Source organism: Mirounga leonina, unplaced genomic scaffold (assembly GCF_011800145.1).
Source record: "Mirounga leonina isolate KUSES-001 unplaced genomic scaffold, KU_Mleo_1.0 Mir_118, whole genome shotgun sequence".
Taxonomy (NCBI): domain Eukaryota; kingdom Metazoa; phylum Chordata; class Mammalia; order Carnivora; family Phocidae; genus Mirounga; species Mirounga leonina.
In genome coordinates, this window is record NW_023270277.1 from 2,007,107 (window position 1) to 2,019,344 (window position 12,238).

Below are 12,238 nucleotides of genomic sequence, written 5' to 3' on the forward strand. Positions count from 1 at the left end.
TCAGCGTGTAATTTCTATGTGTTCTTTTACGTGCCAGCTTAAAGCCTGGCCCTGCCTCCGAAGAGCGGTAACCCCGTGGGCCATGACTGGTTGGTGCCAAAGAGAGAAGGGGAGAGACAGCACGGTGGTGCCTGCAGTCCCCTCAGCTCCCCCCACCATCACCCCAGCAGATAAGCACCGCCCTTGAGCGTCCTCTCTCATCCTCTGGGCGGCCACGTGGTGCCCCTGAAGGCATCCCTTCCCTTCCCGAGCTGGCTCCACGTAGAAGCGAGGCTGCTTCCAGCCAGACTTCGCCCCCCCAGGCACTTTGGAGCCTGGAGAGGTTTGTCTTTTTCTTTTCTTTTGGAAGACTACACCTTTATTTATTGTTTTAATTCAGTTTAATTAACATATAGTGTATTATCAGTTGTAGAGGCAGAGTTCAGTGATTCATCAGTTGCATACACTGCTGTTTCATGGGATGTGGAGTTTAAGAGAGGTCTGTGTCTGACCCCGCTGTGGGTCAGGGCGGCTCGGTCTGGGCTCGCTCCTCTGCCAGGTGTGTGTCTGAGCTCCTGCCGTGCACGGACGGGAGCACAGCATGCCGCGTCCTCTGCGAGCGTCCTGGGCGTCCTGGGCGCGTGCTTGTCTCTCCCCATCGCGTTCCGTTTGAGCCGCTCGTCAGTACGTTATGGTCATGCAGAATTAAATGGCAGGAAGTCTGTGTTCATGCTGAAATTTATTTACTCAAGACACAGAAAATCTAAAAATAGGAAAAGCCCACACAGTACTCTTGGGACAGCATGGACTTGGTGGGTTAAAGTTAGCGCCGTGGCTGGATTACTTGCATGCAGCTCTGCTCTTGGCATGGCCCGTGGTCCTCGGCTTTCCCCTCAAAAATGAGAGGTCACAGGTCATAGGACTTGGAGGTTCCACCCAACACCAGCAAGCTGGTTTTTTGAGTCCATCACAACAAATGAGAAACCCAAGGAAAGATTTAAACTGGAGGCTGTTGGCCAACACGGTTCCCTGCATGCTCTGTGTTCTTTCCTGGGCCATTCAGCCCCCCTCGCCCCGGGTGTGCCAGAGGTCGACCACCCACAGTGACCATGACGATCGTGGGGTCGCCATCAACACGCAAGCAGCACTCACACCGGAACACATGCTGTGCGGCGTGTTTTACACTCGTTACGCCCCTTAATGCTCACAGTAACTCTCGAGGTGATGGCGTCCCCATCGTACAGATGTGGAGGCTGAGCCTCACAGGACTAAATCACCAGGCTGTGACAGTGAGCTGGCAGGGGAGCCTGGACTAGAACAGGTCGTCCGGTTCCAGAAACCCGGTCCCTGCTCCTCCGTGGAGTCAAACTACAGCCTCTTCTGCTCCGCCAGAGTGCAGTGTTCCCTGCTACCCTGGGAAAGTGGCCCTCCCGAAATCGCCGTTGAGTGGCGACCCCTGCTGGCCTTGCTCTGCAGAGCTTGGTCCCCGTGGGCCCAGGGAACGGAGGGCTCTTCATGGGTGAGGAGTCAAAACCACGAAGTAGCACCTCCTCGGGTGGTGCCCTCCACCTGCCCCCTCCCTCAGTTCTCCTTCCTCAGCCTGCACCCCTTCCCCCAGCCTCCTGCCTGACCCGGGTCGGTGGTGTTGAGCTCCAGGGCATGGACTCAGCGCAGCCCTCACGCACATGGCTTGGCCCGATGGTGTCCGGCTTTGGGTCTGGAGCCGGGCCACCCCCAGGCCACCCCCTCGTGTCTTCAGCACAGACTGGGACAGGCGGGAGGTCAGAGTGTGGTGGCCTCGGATTGATCAGAAGCCTTGATGCTGGTCTAAGATGCTTTCCTCAAGGACAGTCTACAAAACCGGAGTCCTCATTTCTGCGAAGAAAGCAGAGTAATTCAGTTCACATTCCCTGAAGAGTTCTCTATCCTGTGTGTTTTCAGTGCTTGGGTAGTGTCTGTGGTTGGTCTTCAAGGTCGTTTTTCCAGGCTGGAGGTCAGCAGTGGCTATAGAGTGAAATGCCTGGGAAGGGGTGAACGTGGACGCCAGGGCCGTGCAGGTCGCCGTCCCTTGGGAAGAAAGTCAGCAGGGGCGGTGCAGGCTGCTTAGAGCACAGTGCGTTTGTGCCGGCAGCAGCCTCGGGTCCGTGCCGTCCGCCCACTGCTGCGAGCAGGCTCAGGCCCAGCGTGGATTTCCCAAACGAGAACAGACAGCCTTCCGTGGCAGCCGCAGTGAGCGGTGGGAGGCGCCCAGGAGCAGCTGGGGGTAGATGAGGAACCACCTGCCACCCATGGCTTCAGCCCAGTTGGGCCAGCGTCCTCTCTGCAGTTCGGAGCTCTGTCACCCACCTTCTTGGGGGACAGCCGAGATAGAGGTCTCCCCTTGATTCCACTCTGTGCCACCTTAACCACAGGAGGGCACCGGACCTGGGGTGTCCCGGAGACACCGGACCTGGGGTGTCAAGGCTTGCTGTGGTTTCTCAGTGGTTATCTTGGTCCCGCAGCCATAACATGGGAAATATTAATGACCTAATACTAATTTTCGAAGCCAGCCTGCAGAATTACAGTTGCAGCATGGCCTCAGTGAAATGAATCATGTCCACTGAAGGGAAATTGCAGCATCTTGTTAGCTGTGTGGGTGACAGGAACATAGGCCATTTTGTTCTTTTGTGTTTTCTCAGTCTTATGTTACCACATATTAATTTTATAATGAGGTGTTTTTCTACTGAATAAAGCTGCACGAGCCTGCAGGGAAAAGGGAGGTAAAGGTAAGCCAGTGGTGCAGCTGGTGACCGGAAGGCAGGCCAGAGGCGGGTCTGGCTCCGGTAAGCAGGGTAGTGCGTGGTCCTCGGCGGCCGTAAGCCAGTCATGGCCCAGAGGAGCAGGCTTTCCCTAACATGGAAGACTCCCCAGAGGATGGTTATAGACTCTGCACATCTGACCAGTGAGCCCGAGATTAGGTCGTGGTCATGAATCCGGCCACGGGCCCAGCTTCAGCATAAAGTCACCCGTGATCTTTACCAGGTGGTCCAGGGCACTGGTTTTGCTATAAGGTAGTAAATGTTTGCTTCGGTGTAATTGTATCAATGAAGAGTGACGTGTACCTCGATTTACACAAACCTGCCGTGCTCCCAGGGCGTAGAAATACTGACATTTCCAGCCCTGCTTGCGTAAGTGGATCCAGTCCACAAATAATGGTGCCGGAGTAGCTTGCGGTGTGAGTTGCTGATACAGACACACGGGCTGTGGTTTTGAGTTCAGCTCCGTCCCTCCCACAATCCAGGTGAGCCTGGCAGAGGGTACCGTGTCAGAGAGGTGCTAGTTTAGAGAGACCCGCCCCACCCCAGCAGAAGCAGCCCGGGGGAAGACACGTGTTTGTGCCTTCTGGAAAAGTGGGGTGGATGTGGTTGGCTCTCTACTGACGAGGGCTAGTAAGGCAGAGGTGAGCGCTTTGTTTCCAGGAAGGGTTAATATCTTTTAGTTAAGAATGGAGCCAAGGACAGCCATTGTCAGCCCCTGCCAGCCAGCTTCTCGGGGAAGTGCTCGAGGAGGCTGGCCATCAGCATGCCGACGGCGTCTGACCACTGCCAGGCCTCACCTGACCCAGACAGCGCCGGTGAAACATTTCGCTCCAGCAGAGAGCAAATTGATTGTGGCTAATCAGATAAGGTGGGAGTGATTGGCAAGTGGAGACAGGGGACTGAGAGATTGGAGACGGCCCCTGCTTCCTGGCTCAGGGCGGCGTCCCTGCCCTTTGCTGCTGGTGCTCGGGCTCCCAGGGCTGTGCGTGCTCAGAGGGCACAAGCAGGAGATGGCTGGAGCGTCCCCGTTGTTGGGGATCAGGGCGGGAGAGGCTTAGGCTCCTGGCCCCGTGCATGTTCAGAGTGTACGCTCACAGGAGCCCACAGGTGTCCCTGGCATTGGGGTTTTGCAAGATTTGTCTTAACTCATGGTGGAAATTCACACCTTTAGAAACTTCAGATTGCATCATTGCATATCTTAGGACACGGACTTGGGAATGTGAGCCGTTCCCTCAGCAGCTGCAACGTAGCATGAAATCTGATGCAGCAGAAGTGAGCCACAAGCCCACAGGAGTTAGCAAACGAGCCAGCCCCGACTCATGCATGATAACCCAGCAGAAAGCGGCCTCGGCGGAATGGGGGGGTCTGGAATCCTGCATTCCTAGCTGGTGTATCTTGGCATTGTGTGGTCTCTCCTGTGATCTGCATGGGAAGAAGAGAACATTCTTTCAAGGTGTGAAGCCCCGAAGGACACTGGCTGTCCTTAGGCAGTGGTTGGGAGGGGCTGGAGTCAGGCCGACGGGAGCGCTTTCCAGGGGCAACTCTGGCTCCTCCTGGCGGAGTGACTGGCGTTCGTAAGCCCCGAGCTCCTCACCTGTGGGTGGGGGTGTCACCAGCTGCCCCGGAGCTGTGTGCAGGTTCGATCGGGGTGTGAACAAGCGACTTGGCGTGGTGCCCGGCCCGTGCGAGTGTCTGATATTCCTTGAGCGGCTTGAAGCGGTTCCAAGAAACCTCTTTTCCCTTTGGGAGGCCTCTTGTCTAAAAGTTCCCCTAGGAGATGGTGGTGAGGACGGGTAGGTCCCAGGACTGTCCAGGGAAACCTGAGCGCCTCTAGGGCAGACGTGCTCTCGCTTTAGTCTGGACTCGAGTAGGTTGTTAGTCTTTGGGTCCTTGAATTAGGGCCAGCCACCCGTTGTCTGTACACAGGACGCTTCGTGCATAAAACCCATTCCCCAAAACTACCCCATGCCACCTGCAGCCCGTGACAGCCCACCAAAGCGAGAGGTACGAGGCTCCTTCCCCAGAGCTTTCCCACAAACTGTGGTCCCCAGGCCATCATCGGTCCCCAGAGTGTCACCTGAAGCTCACCAAAGTGCAGGGTTTGGGGTCACACCATAAGCATACAAATCAGAACCTGAAGTTTAAAATACCAGATGCCAAGGTCATGTGTATGCTCCAGGGTCCATGAACTTAGAGGATTTCTGGAGGAGTGTAAATGGGGTGCACCTTGTGGACCAGGCCGGTGCATCCTGCCTTGCTCATTGTGGGGAGCAGACCCAAGAGTGCTTGCCAGCGTCCGACCTGGACATGGGCCTTGGTCATTTTGTCAGGGACGGAAGGGATGGGGAACGGAAATGGGACCTTACCACAGTTGCAGACTAGACAGTTCGGGCTTTGGTTGCCCGTGTTTGCATCACTTTCCTTTACAGAACTAACGTTCTGGAGGTGAGCACACTGTGACTGTATGAAGTCTGCATATCGGCATCAGAGGGGTTGGGGGCTCCCACTTTCTTTCCTGTGACATCTCTCCTCTTCTGTTGCCGCCCCAGAGTAGCCTGCCCCTTCCCCTGCTGGCTCTCCCCCCACCTCCCTCCCGAGTCACTGCTCCAGCCCCGAGACTCCTGGCGTCCTGTGATTCAGCCCAGGCTGCAGATACAGTAGCCCCGGAGGTGGGTCCTCGGCAGCCCACAGAGATGCCATGGTGCGAGGCCAACCCGTGACCTTGCCCTAACTGTGTCTATGGCCTGCCTCTGCTTAGACACCCACTCCTCCCCCTGCGTCCCACCCGGTGACCAGGAGGGTGCCGTGCCACCTGCTCTTCTTCTTCAGCAGTTCTTGCCCCTTCTCCTTTCCCGTCCACCCTCCATTCCAGCCAAGGTTAGTTAAATCAGTACCACCGTCAAGACTTCCTTTCCTGGCCCCAGTTTGTTTTCATGATCCTTTATCAGAAGACAGATTAGCTGAAAAATGTCATTTGACCCAGTTTAGACCCCACTAGATAACCTCTGCGGTTCCGGCTTTGACCCCGGCATGTCAGGAGTCAGCGAGAGACTCCTGCAGGTGCAGAGAGGCCCAGCTCACCCTCCTTGCTGTGTCCACGGGGACCAGGCGTGTGAACACCCAAAGCCAGTTCTTCATCGGGGTGGGTCATTGAGGGAGATGTTAACTGGCAAGACAATCTGATGAACAAAAGGATTTTTCCCAAAAGCACATGCCCATGCCCTGAAGGCAGTAATGACAGAGCTGTGATATAATCTTTCTTCAATTAACACTTCTTCTCCCCAGCAAAGTCTTTACTCTCCATGCTTTGCTATCCTCATCCTGCCACTCAAAAAACACATTCTCTACCCAGATTCCAGTGGTAACAGCCTTTTTTCTTTTCAAGAAAAGCCAAACCACAAAAGAAGCAACCCAAAGTTATGATCCAAACCGTGGAAACCATATAAAGTGACAGTGGCTCAGAAAGTATTTAAAAAGGCCACGCCCGTCCTGGTGCCCTGGAGGAATGAGACTGATCTTTTCACAGAAGTGCAGTCATCCTCGTGTGTAACATACTTGATGCTTTTCTTAGAAAGAGAAAACAGCTACCCTGTCTGATGTCTCAGGGGGCTTTATGAGCATCATAAACCCCATCTCCCCCATCGGCTGGGGAGCGGCTTCCCCTCCGCTATGCCTCCCTGTGTGGTGAATGGCGATACTTAAAATGTGTCCATGTGAAACATTCCTTGACAAATTGGTTTTCAGACAGAGAAATCTCCTCTTAGGATATATTACGACAAAGTCTAGAAGCACATTCATTTTTTATGATTTTGTTGTTCTTCTTTGGGATTAACCGCAGATCCTAACAAATTTGGAGCAAGGCTTAGCTGAAGACGGAAGCACGAGCAGCACCTCACAGGAGAACAGACGAGGTCAGTGGCCAGACTTTTCATTAAAAAATCATCGAGAGTTGTCAGAAGATTCGGCCCCAAAGCTTTTCCTGTGTCTCATCCTTTGCAGTGGTCCTTGCATGCATTCATTTGCTCGTTCCTGTTTTGGGAAGCCAAGCACCAGGCCTGGCACTGTTGATACATGAAGAGCAAATGTAGGTGTGAGGGCTGCCCACAGGCAGCCCCGTTGGGTGCAGAGGACCTGCCTACACCCAGTAATCCAGAAACCAGTGTGGCTTCCACACTAGGCAGGTGCTGGGACAGAGAGGAGCCCAGGCCTTCCTGGGAGGGGCGTCCTTGGGGGGGGGTTGCCCACCAGAACTACAGACTTGGCAGGGGGAGCGTGAGGCCCTACAGTCCTGCAGAGGAGAGGAAGAGGGCCCTGTACACAGCCGACGAGGCCAGGCTGACAAATTCAGTCTTGACGCTGAGCACTGGGCTGCTGGGAGCTGATTACATTTTGAGATCATGCTGGCCATGGGGCGCCTGGGTGGCTCAGTCGTTAAGCGTCTGCCTTCGGCTCAGGTCATGATCCCAGGGTCCTGGGATCGGGCCCCACATCGGGCTCCCTGCTTGGCAGGAAGCCTGCTTCTCCCTCTCCCACTCCCCCTGCTTGTGTTCCCTCTCTAGCTGTTTCTCTCTCTGTCAAATAAATAAATAAAACCTTAAAAAAAAACAAAGAGATCATGCTGGCCATAACTTCTTGAGAACATTAGGGATGAACTTCTAATTATGCTTCAAAACCCAACTCAAATGGCACCTCCCTGAGAAGCCCCTCACCTACCACTCCTTCCTCAGGGCCTGTCCTTCCCTTTCCCCAGAGCGTCGGTCCCACTCTGTCTCACCTCCAGGGGCAGTTTCCACCTCTCTGTGCCTGACTTGGAGTGGACTCTGCAGACCACTGGCCAGCATGCATTCCTCTGGCAAGCGGGGGGCCTCCTCTGAAGCTGCTCGGGGAAGAACGATGGGCCGAAAGCAGGCGAAAGTGTTCCCCTGGGGAGGGGAACACTGCAGGTGGAGAGCCGTGCTGGTGCCCCCGGGGGTGTGGTGGGCCTGGCCGCACTCAGGAGCGTGAGAAGGGAGAACAGCGTGGGCAGGAGATGTTTGCCTTTGGGGCCAACAGCCCTGGGCTACATTTATGCTTTAAATATAGCATCCTTTGAGAAATCCCAAAGGACAGCCAGGTGTGTAGGGGAGAGTGTGTGTGTGTACGCACACATCCTTCCCAGCCGTGTGTACGTGTGTATGTGCGCGCACACGTCCTCAGCAGTGTGTGTGGACGTGTGTGTGTGGACGTGCGTGCGCGCATCCTTCCCAGCAGTGCAGCTGCAGGCCGGTTAGCAAGGAGAGAGGTTGCTCACCCTCCAACATCTCGTTCTCTGCTATTGTCTGCACGTGGTCACTTTTCCCCACTGAGGGCCTGTTTTAGGGGAATTAACAGGTGGTTACTAGATCTCAGAAAGCGGTTCGAAGAGACCTCAGGGTCATAACAGATAAACAGATTTTCAAGTGAATGGGGAAGAACTTTAGCGCTTGAAAGAAGTCTGTGGAGATAAATTGCGGTTCACTGAGACAGCCCATATTTTATGTTCATTAACAAAAGATACTGTTCAGAGTTTTTCTTTTCACAAAGATGATGTTGTAAGCAGCTAATGTATTTTTTTTTTCAAAGATTTATTTATTTATTTGAGAGAGCGAGAATGAGAGAGAGAGAGAGAGTACATGAGTGGGGGAGGGTCAGAGGGAGAAGCAGGCTCCTCGCCGAGCAGGGAGCCCGATGCGGGACTCGATCTCGGGACTCCAGGATCATGACCTGAGCCGAAGGCAGTTGCTCAACCAACTGAGCCACCCAGGCGCCCGCAGCTAATGTATTTTTAATTGCTGAAAGGCGAAGTGAGTTAAGTTCTTAATTCTGGCAATTAAGTTTATTGTGTTCTGAAGTAGTCCAAGAATAAGCATAATTTCTAGGCAGTTGTTACCCCACAATTGGCCATCGGTCCTGGCAGCAGTGGGACGGTCAGATTCGGGGTGAGGTAGGCTCACTGGAGTATGGTTGTTCACGTACGCCCCCAGCCCTCAGCTGAACCATCTGACCCGGCCAATGTGCCCCCGCCACCTGCCTCCCCACCCCTGCCCTCCTCCCCCTCCCCCTCCTCCCCGTCCTGGTCCTACTGTGCTCCCCTGTCCTCCCCCATTCTCGCCTTCCTCCTGGGCCATGTGTGTGACCACACGCCACCACTGGGCAGACACCCCGTGGGGAGCTGGCTTTGGTTCTGCATCATTGCCCATCTCCTCCCCCGCATGTGAGGGTGCTCCTGGCCTTTTAGGCAGCAGTTCTGTGCCCTTCTCACACTGATGCTCAGAGTCTGGAAGGCAGGGTGGTAGTTACAGTTTCCATCTGAGAGGTTCTGCAGTGGGGCCTGGAGAAGGCCGATCCCAGGACACAGAGCTCGATGTGCAGACACCCTGCTGGGCCAGCCATCTGCCAGCCCCACAGCCGGGGGCTTGTGGCTGGACTGCACCCCCAGGCAGGTGGGCGGCGCCTCCCACAGGTCAGCTGGAAAGGGGTCCAGTGTCTGGACAGTGAGCCAACCACAGGCATACCCATGTGTTCATGCTCTGTGAGCATGGCCCTGGCTGGGCTGTGTGGTCTCCTGTCAGCCCTGAAGCTGACCCGTTAGCCTCCTGTTCTTGCTGTGTGCCTTCTGCATCCACTCTCCACCCCGAGCCAAGAGCGCTGGCCTGATGCCCTGCGCTCAGCAGCCCCGGTGACAAGACCGTGGCCGAGGGCTGGGGCGTGGCCCCGACACGCACACGCTCACCGCTGCCCTTCTCTTGCAGCCTCCATTCAGCTGTGGCGGTCCCGACTAGGCCGGGTGATGTGCTCCATGGCAAACTGCCTGCTCCTGATGAAGGTACGTCCGTTCTGGAGGGGGGAGTCAGCAGAAGCTGCGCGGGGTGGCTGGGACCCTGATGAGGAGGTGCCCCGCGGTGAGCAGGAGGCTTAGCCCAAGGTGGGGCGCGGGGAGAGCTGCGGCGGGAATCGCTTAGCCCCAGGCCCCTTCAGGTCAGCCCAAGGTCATTCCTGAGCTTGATCTTCAGCACAGCAGAGCAGGCGGTTTGTCATGGGGGGTGAGTCCCATGACTGGCCCCGGGGCGACAGCCATGTTACACATCCGCCCCTCGCAGCCCCGTGTGTGAGGCTCGTGCCCTGGGCGCGGAGCGGAGGGCTTGGCCTCGGGCGTGCATTCCCAGCACAGCCCTGGCCCACTCGGTCAGGGAGGGGACGGGTGCTCTGAACCCACTTTAGAGCAGCCTGCCCTGGGGGCGCAGGTGGCCCCTGTAGGGGTGGGACACGAGGGCGCAGACGGTGACCCTGCAGCGTCCTTCATGTCCTGGGCCCCAGGCGCCGGCTCTGAAGGGGCTCAGAGCTGTCTTTGAAGCCCCTCCGGCTCTGACGTTCACGCAGCACCCCCCCGCACACGGGGCGAAGGACGGTGTGGGGTGAAGGAGCTCAGGGCGTTCTCCCTGCTGTGTGCGCGGCCGGTGTTTCTGAGCAGGTGGCTGCCCGAGTGGTGCCATCCCTCGTGGTCTTGCCCCCAGTGTGTGTGTGGGGGCAGGAGGGAGTGTGTTCCCTCAGTGAGCAGGTCCCTCCCTGGAGCCGGGCCCTGTCCCCTCCGCCCCACGCTCCAGCCTCCCGCCTGGGGGCCACTGCCACTACATGGGAAGCCCACGGCTTGGACAAAGACAGAGCAGATCGTTCGTCCACAGGACTGATGTTTCATGAATCATGGGGCTAAGACTGCCCAGGAGGGAAGTTACCTGTTCCACGGGTAGATTTTTATTTGAAGATTACGGGAGAAAAGTGCTCTTACTGGTTTTTCCATGGTGGTAACAGTACCGTCAAGCAGCCACGTAAGTTTTCTGCCTGCGTCGTCGGGACCCAAGACAGAGCCTGTTACTGTTTCAAAAGTACTTTATGGTGAATGCAGGTTAATTGGAATTTTCCACTAATCTTCCATTTTCATGAGTTAAAAAGGGAACATTGTGCGGTGGAAGCCTGAGCGAGCACGTGCGTGCGCGTTCTCTGGCCACGTGGGGCGCGTACACGGCCCTCGTGTGCCGCTCGTGTCCAACCGCGAGTTATATCATCAGCCACTCAGTTCTTGTCGGTCACGTGTCTGTTACGGTGAAATAAATATTAACTTTTTTATGACAAGAAATCCACTCGTACGTTTCAGCCCCAAATACCAGCAGGACGTGCCGTTGGGCCCGGGGACGGGTGTGCCGTGGCCGGGGACATTTGCGCAGTCCCACGTTTTAAATGCCACTCCCTTTCCTTAGACCCGTGGTAGTGTGGGGGCACCACGCCGGCTGACCAGCACCTACTGCTTCACTGTGCCGCAGGGACCCCCTCTCCCGGCCCCACGTAGGCATCAGCTGAGGGACCACGCAGCCACGTAAACCAGCCTCTTCTGCTTCAGTCATCCACACAAACCCTCTCGGCCCGCAAACAGTTGTAAATCCAGTTTCGCGGCCACCAAACCAGCGTAGCTGCTAAAGGGAGAAGGGTGAGCACTGAGCTAGAATAGGCCTGTCCTGTAAGCAGCTCACAAGTGGCCTTTCCCAGAGCCAGTCTGTGTGGTCTGCAGTGGGGTAAACTCTCAAAAGAGCTCATCTGAGGGGCGCCTGGGTGGCTCAGACGGTTAAGCGTCTGCCTCCGGCTCAGGTCATGATCCCAGGGTCCTGGGATCAAGTCCCGTGTCCAGCTCCCTGCTCCACGGGGAGCCTGCTTCTCCCTCTCTCCCCTGCTCGTGCTCTCTCTCACTATCTCGCTCTCAAATAAATAAATAAAAATTTAAAAATGTAAAAAAAAGATCGTTTGAGCCATTTTCCCTTTAAGAGACTGTATTCCCTCCACTTCCAGCAAATAAACCATGTCAAGCCATGATAATCAATTTCAGGAAGCTCTGTGGCACACTTCCGCTCTGCTTCATTTGCAAGTAGTCTCCGCGAAACATTCCGGAGCCCGTCCCCGAGGCCACAGGCGCTCCCGGGCCATCTCCCATCCAGGCCCTGCAGGAGCAGGCCCCGCGAGCGCAGCTGGCCTGGTGGCGGTCCCTCCGCCTCCGTGGTCTGACCTCCTACCGGGAAGCCAGCTTTCCCACGTGCGTTCCACGCCGGTGGATCTGCCCTGGTTTATTCTCCCAGGAGCGTCGTGTTTGCACAGATCCACGGCAGAATAACTCCATCAGGGATCATTGCTTGGTTTCTGAAAGCTGTCCTTTCATGTCAAATCATCTTCGGAAAACTGACTCCTGGCCTCAGGTGCTGCAACAGAGCTGTGAGGCAGTGACATTGGCTTCCGTGGGCTTGCACTTCCGTGGAAGTGGGCATGTCCCCGCCCTCCACATCCTGGCTCTGGCTGTCCACGGTGCCAGCTGGAGTGACACAGGAGCCAAGATTTGGGGCACAGGTGTCAGTGACACTCTAGCACTAACGGGAACTTCAGACCTGCCTTTTGTTCACTCG

At 56.0% G+C, this 12,238-nt stretch overlaps 1 protein-coding gene across 4 annotated transcripts in view; it reads left to right on the forward strand.

Annotated features, from left to right (window-relative positions):
• LOC118007342 (trafficking protein particle complex subunit 12-like) overlaps positions 1 to 12,238 on the forward strand; it is an 88,691-nt gene that overhangs the window by 65,046 nt on the left and 11,407 nt on the right. For 3 of the 4 annotated variants that reach the window (XM_035000377.1, XM_035000374.1, XM_035000375.1), the window contains exons 7-8: positions 6,616 to 6,688; positions 9,548 to 9,621. In XM_035000377.1, the coding sequence (XP_034856268.1) occupies positions 6,616 to 6,688; positions 9,548 to 9,621 (147 nt within the window). Of the gene's footprint in view, positions 1 to 6,615; positions 6,689 to 7,557; positions 8,070 to 9,547; positions 9,622 to 12,238 lie in introns of those variants that run through there. The other variant, XM_035000376.1, reaches the window with a different exon arrangement.